Raw genomic sequence first — 15,132 nt, forward strand, 5'->3', positions numbered from 1 at the left:
TGCCTAGAAACTACTATTTGACCAGTAACTAGCGCTCTGCTTCCGTATGACCCTTGAAGACTTCACTGTGATACCTCTCAGCTTGACAGGGGCTTCACAAGGCATCGTTGCTTACAACAAACACTTCTAGCACCATGGATTAGGCTGGGTTATTGTATTACTAATCTATTACTACGTAGTAAATTACCCCAAAATTTATCAGCTTGAAGCATCAATAAGCATTATCTCATACAGCTTCTGCAGCCAGAAATAGAAGCAGCTTAATGGGGTGGTTCTGGCTTGGGGTTTCTCAGGAGGGTGCTGTGAAGCTTGCAGCCAGGGCTGCAGTCATCTGTGGCTTAAACTGGATCTAGAAGATCTGCTTGAAAGGTAGTTAACTGGGTCTGGAGGATGGCTTGCAACTCACTTGGTTGTTGGCAGAAGACTTAGTTCCTTATTTGCTTCTGGAAGTAGGCCTCAGTTCCTCACCACATGGGTCTCTCCAGAGGACTGTGTAAGTGTCCTCATGACGTGGCAGCTGGCTTCCTGCAGAGTAAGTGATAAGGAGAGAGAGGAAGAGAAGACTTTGATTCTTTCTATGACCTAATCTTGGAAGCAACACACCATCATTTTTCCTTAATATCAGCCACTCACCTACATCAATACCTAACTTTTTCTTCTCCTCAGCTGCAACCTTCTGCCAGGGACCATACCCGACTTTGCAGATTCTGGCTGTGCACAGAATCACAAGTGCCCACAGGGGGAAGGAGATCACTGATTCTCAGTGACCGTTCACTACTCCCTCTAGGGTTTTCATCTCTTGCTTCTTTTGATTTCAGCCCCACTTCTCCAGTGTGTCTGTGGTACAGTGTGATAGTGTCTAGGCACCAACAGATAAGGGGAAATGTCCCTCTGCTTTTTTTTTTTTTTTTTTGAGGTACACGGGCCTCTCACTGTTGTGGCCTCTCCCGTTGCGGAGCACAGGCTCTGGACGCACAGGCTCAGCGGCCATGGCTCACGGGCCCAGCCGCTCCACGGCATGTGGGATCTTCCTGGACTGGGGCACGAACCCGTGTCCCCTGCATCGGCAGGCGGACTCTCAACCACTGCGCCACCAGGGAAGCCCCCTTCTGCTTTTTATAAGCTTTAGATCTAGCGCTTTAGCTTAGCTGGTGAAGATCAGCAATGCGTTTTGGGTTACCTTACATGTCCGGTTTTGTGTCTCAGCACAAGGCAACTGCTGAAAGCTTTTCTGTTTTCCCTTCCCTCTAGCAGAGTGCTTTGGTGTAGGCCAACCACAGATCATAAACCCACACCCAGAACTGGCATGTGCCTCCAAAGGTGAGAGTGAAAGTCATACAATATGGTGTAGTCATACAATGGAATACTATATAGCAATGAGAACAACGGAATTATTGCTGTTGGCAACAACATGGTCAATTTTACAATTTTATAATGTTGAGTACAAGAAGCCAGAAAAAAATAATTCAACTTCTATGATTCCATTTATATGCCTTTCAAAAACAGACACAATAAATATATGGTTTAGAAATCAGGAGGATGGGTGGATAGTAATAGGTCATTGGACTGGTAACAGGAATGAGGAGGTTTTTAGAGTGCTGGTAAGGTTCCATTTCTTGATCTAGGACGCCTGTTACATGAGCATGTTCATTTTTGGAAATTTTTTTGAGCAAAACACTTATGACTTGTATACATTTCTATATACATGTTTTACTTCAAAAGAAACAAAATGTAGGAATTATTTTTCCTTGGTGTTTCTGTTTACATTCAAATGTTTCAAATAATACCACAATAAATATATAATATGCTAATCACAGAAAAGTTTAATGTATAACTGAAAACTACTAGGATTTCTAGAAACCCCAAGGATTATCTCAGTGTAACTGTGAGCATTTGGACAGGTTCTGTGTCTTTCTCTTCAAGGTATTTTTCCTCTCGTGTTGGAACTGTGTCCCAGTTCAGAGAGGTAATAGCCATTGCCGATCGCTTCAAGGACCTTACAAAAACAGCATCTTCTGGGTCATCAAACATAGTTCTGAAAAAATGGCAATTATGTCAGAAAAAAAATCAGTTAGACCAATGTTTAATTTAAGTGAATCAGTGCCATATTTTTCGTTTATCTGTAGTGTAGTACCACTGACAAATAACTTTTGGGCCCTACTGACAAATGACTTTCAGGACAAGTAACACCATATTATATTGTATATATTGTTTATTTTAAAAATAGAGTCAATATATTTGGGATCAGCTATAATAGGTCTCACATATTCAAGCATTCATATTTCAAATCAGTGGTTAAATGAAATGATTAAAAAATATATATAGATATCATATGCATATTAGTATCTTATGTACATTTTATTGAAGTTATTATAACTTTTAATTATAATTATTATTAATAATAGTTAATTATTATATGTCTATATTATACTATATTTTGTAAAAGTGCTTGGAGATACTGTTTTTCAAGACTGAATCCAAAGAAAAAATGCCTAAGTGCAATATTAAAACAGAATGATGATTTTAAAATTCATCAATATTCATAAATTTAATGTTTTTCATAGTTCATGAACTATTTCTTTTGAAAATGTAAATTCCAGTGAATATAAAATGTTAATAATTGCTCTCACTGAACATATTTAGGGGAACAGTAAACAAAGAAGTAAAGACCTTCATTTACAATATCAGGTAATTCTTAAGGTTTTTTTTCTATGCTTACTTTCAAGATTTTGTCTTTTTCTTTTTTAACTTTTTTGTCTAACTTCTCCCTCCACCTCACCCCACATTTTCATTTATTTTAGGTTATAGTAATAATATTAAAAAATCTAAATATGTCAAATATGAATACATAGTTTGAACTCATATATCACAGGAAGACAGCAATTTTTCTGATCTATTGAAGAGTTAGTCATTTTTTTAACCCATTAAAATCCATTTTGGGAAATGGGAATAATCTAGGGAATCAACACGATTATGAAATAATCTGGTAAGAAAAGTAAAGTTTAAAAATCACTTACTTGTCTACATTATTCGCAAATGCAAAGTCTAAAAGAAAAATTCTAAATTAGTATTTTTCAAATGTTTAGTCAACATTTTAAAACAATGAAATAATGCTATAAAGGAAAAAGTCTAGAGCATAGCTCTCTGGTTTTTGAGCAATCATTTAGATAAATAGTTCAATCGGTCAAAATTGCCGTGATACCTAACCTCAAACTCAAATTTTCTTTCAGATATAGTGCCTTAGGTGTGTCTAAGGTTTTAAGGCAAATTCTTTAATACAATACACGTCTCAAAACTCTGAGAACAAAATGCTCAATCAATTTAATTACCAACGGAATCCAAATGGAAATTTTTATAATTAAGATACTCAGTCTCATGTGCGGAAACGGATCCGTTTTCTTTTTTCAGATAGGCACATGCATCTGTAAATGGACTAATAGACCAAATGAGGAAAAAATATTTAGGGCAGTTTAAACCTCTTGGATTCTTGGCATTAACTTCAAAGACACAAAATAAACAAATCCTAGATCACAAGAATCTACATCTTACCTAGCTTTGGAGCTCAAAGGCTAGTCCTCAAAGCTTGGATTTCTTATGGTATCTTCTAGAGACTGTCATTACTTTGTTTATTCCTCTCCAGAAGGCCCAGTGCCAGGCTAGTGATGGAATGTACCAGCACCTGTTGGGCCAGCAAAGCCCACAGTCTGAGCTCTTGCCAACTCACAGGCAGCAGGGAGCACACAGCCTCTGCCTTAGGAGAGGGGTTCAAGGCATCGTTCCCTTCACAAGTGGCTAACCCAAGTCTCCCATGTCTTTTTTCATCTCCCCAGATTCTTTCTACATTTTTAATTACAAAAAGCTCACATTTTACTTTTGATGAATATAAACAAGAAAATAGTAAAAAGTGAAATCTCCCTTTGACCTGTCCAATTCCTTATATCAGAAGTATCACCATTAAGAGTTTTGTATGTAGGCTTCCAGCCCCCTATGTGCGTATGCACGTGCACTCACGCACATACATATACACAAAGATTTGTTTGCTGACGAAATTCTAATTTTGTCATTATTCTGCATTATATTACTCTACAACATATTTTTTTGTACTCAAAATATACCACGGAATGATTCTAAATCCAATTGTTCATATTGTATGGATGTGCCATAAGCTAACATTCTATGAGTGACCATTTAGATTTTCTGTTTTTCTATTACAAAAAGTTTCAATTAGCACTTTACACATATATTTTTGTTCATGTGTGCAAATACTTCTGTAGGAGACAGATTTCAAATTTAATTGCTGTGTTGAATGTGTTGCACATTTTATATACGGGTGGATACTGTCATATGCCATATGACCTTCCAAGAAAGTTGAACCAGTTTACCCTGGTTCAACTTTCTTGGAAGAGTATGAGTTGTGCTCTTTTCTCCCCTCAACTTCACCAACCTTTTCAGTGTTTGCCTACCTGCAGGATGAAAATGGTATCTCATTGTTTTAATTTGCACTTACTTGCTCACTAGTGAGGCTGATTGTTAGACATCACATTTTTTTCCTTCTATAAATGTCCGTATCTTTTGTGACTAGTTTTCAAATTGATTTATAGGAGTCCTTCGAGATAATGGGCATTAACTTTTCCTATTGTATGTATTGCAAATATTTCTTCCAATTGTGTCTTTTAATTTTGTTCCTGAAATTTGAAGAAACTTCAAGTTGTCCTTGCTTCTCAATCTATTTGGAATACAATTGATTTCTTTCTCATTTTAGGGTTAAGAATAATAAAATCAAAATGTGGTGTTACAATTGCTTTATAAACATTTTCAAGAATAGTTTATTTCCAATAAAAGAATTTAGAGTCCTAAATGTGCATGTCACAGTAAGAACAAATATAGAAACTATAAAAACTATAAGGCACAAGTTTTAAAAACTTACATAGTGAGTTTTATTAATTTTATTATATATGTTTGGTTTGTAGAAAATGAGGAGATTGATTACGGTCATGCTGCCAATTTGGGGGAGGCTTATAGTCAGCCTTTCTATGAATTAAGAATGTGAATTAAGAAGAAAAAATTTCAAATGCAATGAAATACTCTCCCTATCCTTTCTTCCCTAATTTTGTTTTTGGAGGTTTGATATGAAAGAAATGTAAAGCACTAAAGGTAGCAATCAGCTATCCTCCTCACACCTGAAAAACTCTCTAGCCCTGAAAAACAGATGGGAGTTACCATATATTGCTTGTTACTGGGTGTATTAGCTATTTTTAAGAGTGGAGATTTTCTATCCCGAGATTCCTTTCCTACCACAGCATGGCTTACCCCCACTAATCCAGTAAACATTCAGTTTGAGCATTAGCTTTTACATGAACTAAAAGAAAAAACAAGGAAGTGGCTGACCAAGAGAACAGTCCAACTTATCATGCAGTTGATATGTGTCAGATCAGGTGTTGCAATGGTTTGCATATTAAGCATCCTAACAGCCAAAGGAAGATATTACCCCCATTTTAAAAAACAGAAAGGTGAAGCAAATTCATGTCCAAAATAAAAATTGTAATTACTAGCAGAGCTGGTGTTCAAATCCAGGAGAATCTGATCTAAACCTTGCGTTCTTGCCTCTACATTGGTTGTTCTCTGGTGGGAGTACGCATCAGAATCACCTGAAAGGCTTGTTAAAACATAGCTTTCTGGGTCCACCCTGAGTTTCTAATTCAGTAGATGTTGTTTGGGGCAAGAATGTGCATCTGTAGCAAATTACTAAGTGATGCTGCTGCTGCTGATTTGGGGACCACACTTCGACAACCACTGCTCTACGCTATAGCCTTCTGCATCCAAAACGTGTCCTCCAGACATTACTTCTATTCTATAGGACATATAGGGGATAAAGGGACACGTTGAATTATACTTTGTGGAAACAATCATACAAATTGAGGCATTCCATAATGTAACTGGCCTGGTCCCTACAAAAAGTCATGGAAAAAATTTAAGACTATTTTATTTTTATTTATTTATTTTTTTGCGGTACGCGGGCCTCTCACTGTTGTGGCCTCTCCCGTTGCGGAGCACAGGCTCCGAATGCGCAGGCTCAGCGGCCATGGCTCACGGGCCCAGCCGCTCCGCGGCATGTGAGATCTTCCCAGACCGGGTCACGAACCCGTGTCCCCTGCATCAGCAGGCGGACTCTCAACCACTGCGCCACCAGGGAAGCCCAAGACTATTTTAAAAGAGAAATCTGCCACAACAACCAAATGTAATCGTGAACCTTGACTGGATTCTTGTTTGAAAAAGCAGCTGAGAGACCTTCAAGATGGCGGAAGAGTAAGACGTGGAGATCACCTTCCTCCCCACAAATACAGCAGAAATACAATCTACATGTGGAACAGCTCCTACAGAACACCTACTCATCGCTGGCAGAAGACCTTAGACCTCCCAAAAGGCAAGAAACTCCCCACGTACCTGGGTAGGGCAAAAGAAAAAACAGAGACAAAAGAATAGGGACGGACCTGCACCAGTGGAAGGGAGCTGTGAAGGAGGAAAGGTGTCCACACACTAGGAAGCCCCTTCGGGGGCGGAGACGGCGGGTGGCGGAGTGGGGGGGGCGCTTCGGAGCCGCGGAGGAGAGCGCAGCCACAGGGGTGCAGAGGGCAAAGCGAAGAGATTCCCGCACAGAGGATCGGTGGCGACCAGCACTCACCAGCCGGAGAGGGTTGTCTGCTCACCTGCCGGGGCGGGCGGGGATTGGGAGCTGCGGCTCGGGCTTCGGAGGGCGGATCCCAGGGAGAGGACTGGGTTTGGCTGCGTGAACACAGCCTGAAGGGGCTAGTTCGCCACAGCTAGCCGGCAGGGAGTCCGGGAAGACTCTGGAGCTGCCGAAGAGGCGAGAGACTTTTTCTTGCCTCCTTGTTTCCTGGTGCGCGAGGGGAGGGGATTCAGAGAGCCGCTTAAAGGAGCCCGGACACCAGAGACGGGCATGAGACGGTAAGGCTGCTGCTGTAGCTACTAAGAAGCCTGTGTGCAAGCACAGGTCACTCTCCACACCCCCCTCCCGGGAGCCTATGCAGCCCGCCACCGCCAGGGTCCCGGGATCCAGGGACAACTTCCCCGGGAGAACGCACGGCGCACCTCAGGCTGGTGCAACGTCACACCGGCCTCTGCTGCTGCAGGCACACCCCCCATCCGTACCTCTCCTTCCCCCCGGCCTGAGTGACCCAGAGTCCCCGAAGCAGCTGCTCCTTTAACCCCGTCCTGTCTGGGGAGGGAAGAAACGCCCTAAGGCAACCTACACGCAGAGGCGGGGCCATATCGAAAGCTGAACCCCAGGTGCTGTGTGAACAAAGAAGAGAAAGGGAAATTTCTCCCAGCAGCCTCAGGAGCAGCGGATTAAATCTCCACAATCAACTTGATGTACCCTGCATCTGTGGAATACCTGAGTAGACAACAAATCGTCCCAACATTGAGGTGGTGGACTTAGGGAGCAACAATATATATATTATTTTCTTTCTTTCTTTTTGTGAGTGTGTATGTGTATGCTTCTGTGTGTGATTTTGTCTGTATAGCTTTGCATTTACCATTTGTCCTAGGGTTCTGTCTGTCCGTTTTGGGATTTTTTTTTTTTTTTAGTATAATTTTTAGCACTTGTTATCATTGGGGGATTTGTTTTTTGGTATGGTTGCTCTCTTCTTTTTTTTTCTTTTTTTTAATAATTATTTTTTATTCAATAACTTTATTTTATTATTACTTTTTTTCTTCCTTTTTTTTTTTTTTCTCCCTTTCCTTCTGAGCCGTATGGCTGACAGGGTCTTGGTGCTCCAGTTGGGTGTCAGGCCTGTGCCTCTGAGGTGGGAGAGCCGAGTTCAGGACATTGGTCCACCAGAGACCTCCCAGCTCCACGAATATCAAATGGCAAAAGCTCTCCCAGAGATCTTCATCTCAACGCTAAGACCCAGCTCCACTCAACAACCAGCAAGCTACACTGCTGGACACCCTATGCCAAACAACCAGCAAGAAAGGAACGCAACCCCACCCATTAGCAAAGAGGCTGCCTAAAATCATAATAAGGTCACAGACACACCAAAACACACCACTGGACATGGTCCTGCCCACCAGAAAGACAAGATCCAGCCTCATCCACCAGAACACAGGCACTAGTCCCTTCCACCAGGAAGCCTACACAACCCACTGAACCAACCTTAGACACTGGGGGCAGACACCAAAAACAATGGGAACTACAAACCTGCAGGCTGCGAAAAGGAGACCCCAAACACAGTAAGTTAAGCAAAATGAGAAGACAGAAAAACACATAGCAGATGAAGGAGCAAGATAAAAACACACCAGACCTAAAAAATGAAGAGGAAATAGGCAGTCTACCTGAAAAACAATTCAGAGTAATGATAGTAAAGATGACCCCAAATCTTGGAAATAGAATGGAGAAAATACAAGAAACGTTTAACAAGGACCTAGAAGAACTAAAGAGCAAATAAACAATGATGAACAACAATAAATGAAATTTTAAATTCTCTAGAAGGAATCAATAGCAGAATAACTGAGGCAGAAGAACAGATAAGTGACCTGGAAAATAAAATAGTGGAAATAACTACTGCTGAGCAGAATAAAGAAAAAAGAATGAAAAGAATTGAGGACAGTCTCAGAGACCTCTGGGACAACATTAAGTGCACCAACATTTGAACTATCGGGGTCCGAGAAGAAGAAGAGAAAAAGAAAGGGACTGAGAAAATATTTGAAGAGATTATACTTGGAAACTTCCCTAATATGGGAAAGGAAATAGTTAATTAAGTCCAGGAAGTGCAGAGAGTCCCATACAGGATAAATCTAAGGAGAAACACACCAAGACACATATTAATCAAACTATGAAAAAGTAAACACAAAGAAAAAATTATTAAAAGCTGCAGGGAAAAACAAATAACATACAAGGGAATCCCCATAACGTTAACAGCTGATCTTTCATCAAAAACTCTGCAAGCCAGAAGGGAGTGGCAGGACATATTTAAAGTGATGAAAGGGAAAAACCTACAACCAAAATGACCCTACCCAGCAAGCATCTCATTCAGATTTGACACAGAAATTAAAATGTTTACAGACAAGAGAAAGCTAAGAGAACTCAGTACCAGCAAACCAGCTTTACAACAAATTCTAAAGGAACTTCTCTAGGCAGGAAACACAAGAGAAGGAAAAGACCTACAATAATAAACCAAAACTATTATGAAAATGGTAATACAAACATACATATCAATAAGAACCTTGAATATAAATGGATTAAATGCTCAAACCAAAAGACATAGACTGGCTAAATGGATAAAAACCAAGACCCGTATATATGCTGTCTACAAGAGACCCACTTCTGAGTTAGGGACACATACAGACTGAAAGTGAGGGGATGGAGAAAGATAATCCATGCAAATGGATATCAGAAGAAAGCTGGGGTAGCAATTCTCATATCAGACAAAATAGACTGTAAAATAAAGACTATTAAAAGAAACAAAGAAGGACACTACATAATGATCAAGGGATCAATCCAAGAAGAAGATACAACAATTGTAAATATTTAGGCACCCAACATAGGAGCACCTCAGTACATAAGGCAAGTGGTAACAGCCATAAAAGGGGAAATTGACAGAACAATCATAGCAGGGGACTTTAACACCCCACTTTCACCAATGGACAGATCATCCAAAATGAAAATAAATAAGGAAACACAAACGTTAAATGATACACTAAACAAGATGGACTTAACTGATATTTATAGGACATTCCATCCATAAACAACAGAATACATTTTCTTCTCAAGTGCTCATGGAACATTCTTCAGGATAGATCATGTCTTGGGTCACAAATCAAGCCTTGGTAAATTTAAGAAAATTGAAATCCTGTCAAGTATCTTTTCCGACCACAACGTTATGAGACTAGATATCAATTACAGGAAAAAATCTGTAAAAAATACAAACACATGGAGGCTAACAATACACTACTTAATAACCAAGAGATCACTGTAGAAATCAAAGAGGAAATCAAAAAATACCTAGGAACAAATGACAAAGAAAACACAACAACCCAAAACCTATGGGTTGCAACAAAAGCAGTTCTAAGAGAGAAGATTATAGCAATACAATCCTACCTCAAGAAACAAACATCTCAGATAAACAAACTAACCTTACACCTAAAGCAATTAGAGAAAGAAGAACAAAAAAACCCAAAGTTAGCAGAAAGAAAGAAATTATAAAGATCAGATCAGAAATAAATGAAAAAGAAATGAAGGAAACAATAGCAAAGATCAATAAAACCAAAAGCTGGTTCCCTGAGAAGATAAACAAAATCGATAAACCATTGGCCAGTCTCATCAAGAAAAAAAGGGAGAATACTCAATAGAATTAGAAATGAAAAAGGAGAAGTAACAACTGACACTGCAGATATACAAAGAATCATGAGAGATTACTACAGCAACTATATGCCAATAAAATGGACAACCTAGAAGGAATGGATAAATTCTTAGAAAAGCACAACCTTCTGAGACTTAATGAGGAAGAAATGGAAAATATAAACAGACCAATCAAAAGAACTGAAATTGAGACTGTGATTAAAAATCTTCCAGCAAACAAAAGCCCAGGACCAGATGGCTTCACAGGCGAATTCTATCAAACATTTAGAGAAGAGCTAACACCTATCCTTCTCAAACTCTTCCAAAATATAGCAGAGGGAGGAACAGTCCCAAGCTCATTCTACGAGACCACCATCACCACGATATCAAAACCAGACAAAGATGTCACAAAGAAAGAAAACTACAGACCAATATCACTGATGAACATAGATGCAAAAATCCTCAACAGAATACTAGCGAACAGAATCCAACAGCACATTAAAAGGATCATACACCATGATCAAGTGGGGTTTATCCCAGCAATGCAAGGATTCTTCAATATATGCAAATCAATCAATGTGATACACCATATTAACAAACAAAGAATAAAACCATATGATCATCTCAGTAGATGCAGAAAAAGCTTTTGACAAAATTTAACACCCATTTATGATAAAAACCCTCCAGGAAGTAGGCACAGAGGGAACTTACCTCAACATAATAAAGGCCATATATGACAAACCCACAGCCAACATCATTCTCAATGCTGAAAAGCTGAAACCATTTCCACTAATATCAGGAACAAGACAAGGTTGCCCATTCTCACTACTATTATTCAACATAGTTTTGGAAGTTTTAGCCACAACAATCAGAAAAGAAAAAGAAATAAAAGGAATACAAATTGGAAAAGAAGTAAAGCTGTCACTGTTTGCAGATGACATGATACTATACATAGAGAATCCTAAAGATACTACCAGAAAACTATGAGAGCTAATCAATGAATTTGGTAAAGTAGCAGGATACAAAATTAATGCACAGAAATCTCTTGCATTCCTATACAATAATGATGAAAAATCTGAAAGAGAAATTAAGGAAACACTCCCATTTACCACTGCAACAAAAGGTACCTAAGGAGACAAAAGACGAGTATGCAGAAAACTGTAAGACACTGATGAAAGAAATTAAAGATGATACAAACAGATGGAGAGATATACCATGTTCTTGGATTGGAAGAATGAACATTATGAAAATGATTATACTACGCAAAGCAATCTACAGATTCAATGCAATCCCTATCAAACTACCACTGGCATTTTTCACAGAACTAGAACAAAAAATTTCACAATTTGTATGGAAACACAAAAGACCCCAAATAGCCAAAGCAATCTTGAGAAAGAAAAACAGAGCTGGAGGAATCTGCCTCCCTGACTTCAGACTATACTACAAAGTTATAGTCATCAAGACAGTATGGTACTGGCACAAGAACAGAAATATAGATCAATGGAACAAGATACAAAACCCAGAGACAAACCCACAAACATATGGTCACCTTGTGTTTGATAAAGGAGGCAAGAATATACAATGGAGAAAAGACAGCCTCTTCAATAAGTGGTGCTGGGAAAATTGGACAGCTACATGGAAAAGAATGAAATTAGAACACTCCCTAACACTATACACAAAAATAAATTCAAAATGGATTAAAGACATAAATGTAAGGCCAGACACTCTAAAACTCCTAGAGGAAAACATAGGCAGAATACTCTATGACATAAATCACAGCAAGATCCTTTTTGACCCACCTCCTAGAGAAATGGAAATAAAAACAAAAAGAAACAAATGGGACCTACTGAAACTTAAAAGCTTTTTCACAGCAAAGGAAACCATAAACAAGGCAAAAAGACAACCCTCACAATGGGAGAAAATATTTGCAAATGAAACAACTGACAAAGGATTAATCTCCAAAATTTATAAGCAGCTCATGCAGCTCAATATCAAAAAAACAAACAACCCAGTCCAAAAATGGGCAGAAGACCTAAATAGACATTTCTCCAAAGAAGATACACAGATTGCCAACAAACACATGAAAGGATGCTCAACATCATTAATCATTAGAGAAATGAAAATCAAAACTACAATGAGATATCATCTCACACTGGTCAGAATGGCCATCATCAAAAAATCTACAAACAATAAATGCTGGAGAGGGTGTGGAGAAAAGGGAACCCTCTTGCACTGTGGGTGGGAATGTAAAGTGATACAGCCACTATGGAGAACAGTATGGAGGTTCCTTAAAAAACTAAAAATAGAACTACCATATGACCCAGCAATCCCACTACTGGGCATATACCCTGAGAAAACCGTAATTCAAAAAGAGTCATGTACCAAAATGTTCATTGCAGCTCTATTTACAATAGCCAGGACATGGAAGCAACTGAAGTGTCCATCAACAGATGATAAAGAAGATGTGGCACATATATACAATGGAATATTACTCAGCCATAAAAAGAAACGAAATTGAGTTATTTGTAGTGAGGTGGTTGGACCTAGAGTCTGTCAAACAGAGTGAAGTAAGTCAAAAAGAGAAAAACAAATACCGTATGCTAACATATATATGGAATCTAAGAAAGGAAAAAGAAAAAAAAAAAGGTCATGAAGAACCTAGGGGCAAGACGGGAATAAAGACACAGACCTACTAGAGAATGGACTTGAGCATATGGGGAGGGGGAAGGGTAAGCTGTGAGAAGGTGAGAGAGTGGCATGGACATATATACACTACCAAACGTAAAATCGATAGCTAGTGGGAAGCAGCCGCATAGCACAGGGAGTTCAGCTCGGTGCTTTGTGACCACCTAGAGGGGTGGGATAGGGAGGGTGGGAGGAAGGGAGACGCAAGAGGGAAGAGATATGGGAACATATGTATATGTATCACTGATTCACTTTGTTCTAAAGCAGAAACTAACACACCATTGTAAAGCAATTATACTCCAATAAGGATGTTAAAAAATAAATAAAATAAAATTTATAGAATACAGGATCCTAAATGGGTCAAAAATCTAAATTCACTAGGGCATGTTACTAAACCTAATAGCAGGTTTAGCTGTTGTGACCAAATAAACATATTTCTTTAAAAAGAATTGCAGAACAAAAGATAGATGTATTCTCGAACACTGAAAATATCATTGAACCTTACACTAACCTTGGACACTGTATACTCTTTGTTGTGTGAGAAAAGTTAACCTCTTTTTACTTAAGTCACTGTAGTTGGATTTCTGTTACATACAAGAAATTAAATTCCATCTAATGAAACATTACTGAAGATATTCAGGTTATACTTGCATATGATCACCGTCTATGAGAGTACAACAAAATAATAGTGCTTATTTCTGAATGGAGGAATTGCAGATGATCTTTATTTCTTCTTTATATTTTTCTATATTATCAAAAACTTATAGCCTTAATTGTTGAAATTATCCAGTGTCAATCGTAATAATAGCAATTGCAGCTTATTCATTGAGCCCATTATGCTGTGCTAGATACTGGGGTAAGGACTTCAATGTATTATCTCGTTATAACATTACCTTATTTAATACACACAAATGAAGATGAAAGTTATATATTTAGGTAGGCTAATAAAATTGGAAAATATTTATTTCACTACATAACTTTAGCTTATTGTAAATTGAAGTTATTATTATAACTAAATTAACCAAAAGTTTGAGGAGTTTTCATTTCATTTTTTTCATTTTTTCTAAATACCTGAAGGTACTCTCTGGGCTGGTTTTTGCTTAAGTGGTGATCTTGGATTCCATGAGGCATCTACTTTTCCTCTGAATGCTATTGATTGAACAATATGAGACTTTTTATGGTTAAAAATCGTAATCATTGATCTTCTTTCTTTTTCTGTAACTTCTGATAAATGCAAAAAGTAATGTTATTATATAACATTATAAATAGATATGCAGTGATTCAAAATAGAATTACTTTTAAAAATGGATTTATCCCATGTTGTATGTGAACATCCTGTCAAAATTAATTTGTAAAAAGTTATTTCCATAGTCTTACAAGTGCTCAATATATGTCCCTCATGTCACAAGGCACAAATCAATCCTATCGCATCACATTCTAACACATCACCATGGATGATTGAAATTGCAGCTGTGCTACATCCCTTCTTTTCCTCATGGCTATGAGGAAGAAGAGGAATAAACATAAGGTTTTAATATATTCTCATTTAGAAGTTACTCAATTATAAGTTATTAAGAATGTTCAAAGCTGTAGAAAGGTAAGTAGATAGGTGATAAAGAACTTCTGGGTAAAATAGACCTCAAAAAATGTAAAATGTAATGCACTGAGGTTGATTTTTCTTTTTTGTGGCTTATATAAATCAGACATACTAGTTTATGTACAATGTCTAAAAATATATCACATAGAAGTTATTATATATGTTTTAGTATATATATACATACATATTTACAGAATTTCAAAGAATATGACTTTTAGAACTTAAATAGGCCTATGAGGCTTAGTCCAATTGTCTCATTTTTGAAATAAAAAATTAAGGGTGCCGGGGGGTCAGTGAATTGGCATTCAACACATTACTGTCAAAACTAGAATCAAAAGGAGACATTTCCTCATGCTCAGTTAGATGGCCTTTCCTATAAAGTGGTCAACAGACATGAATTCCTAAACTATAGCAAATTTCATACAGCAAAAATTTCAAAAATAAATAATTGAAAAACTTTACAAAGACAATTATTTCCAAAAAACATCAG

General features: G+C 38.0%; 1 protein-coding gene across 1 annotated transcript in view; it reads right to left on the reverse strand.

The window, feature by feature from the left end:
• Positions 1-1,869: 1,869 nt before the first annotated feature.
• Positions 1,870-15,132, reverse strand: part of LRRC72 (leucine rich repeat containing 72) — a 41,140-nt gene continuing 27,877 nt past the window's right edge. Inside the window, exons 7-9 of the mRNA XM_067745530.1 lie at positions 14,117-14,269; positions 3,018-3,045; positions 1,870-2,035 (exon numbers count right to left, since the gene is read on the reverse strand). Coding sequence (XP_067601631.1) covers positions 1,870-2,035; positions 3,018-3,045; positions 14,117-14,269 — 347 coding nt within the window. The remainder of the gene's footprint in view (positions 2,036-3,017; positions 3,046-14,116; positions 14,270-15,132) is intronic.

Source organism: Pseudorca crassidens, chromosome 8 (assembly GCF_039906515.1).
Source record: "Pseudorca crassidens isolate mPseCra1 chromosome 8, mPseCra1.hap1, whole genome shotgun sequence".
NCBI classification, from domain to species: domain Eukaryota; kingdom Metazoa; phylum Chordata; class Mammalia; order Artiodactyla; family Delphinidae; genus Pseudorca; species Pseudorca crassidens.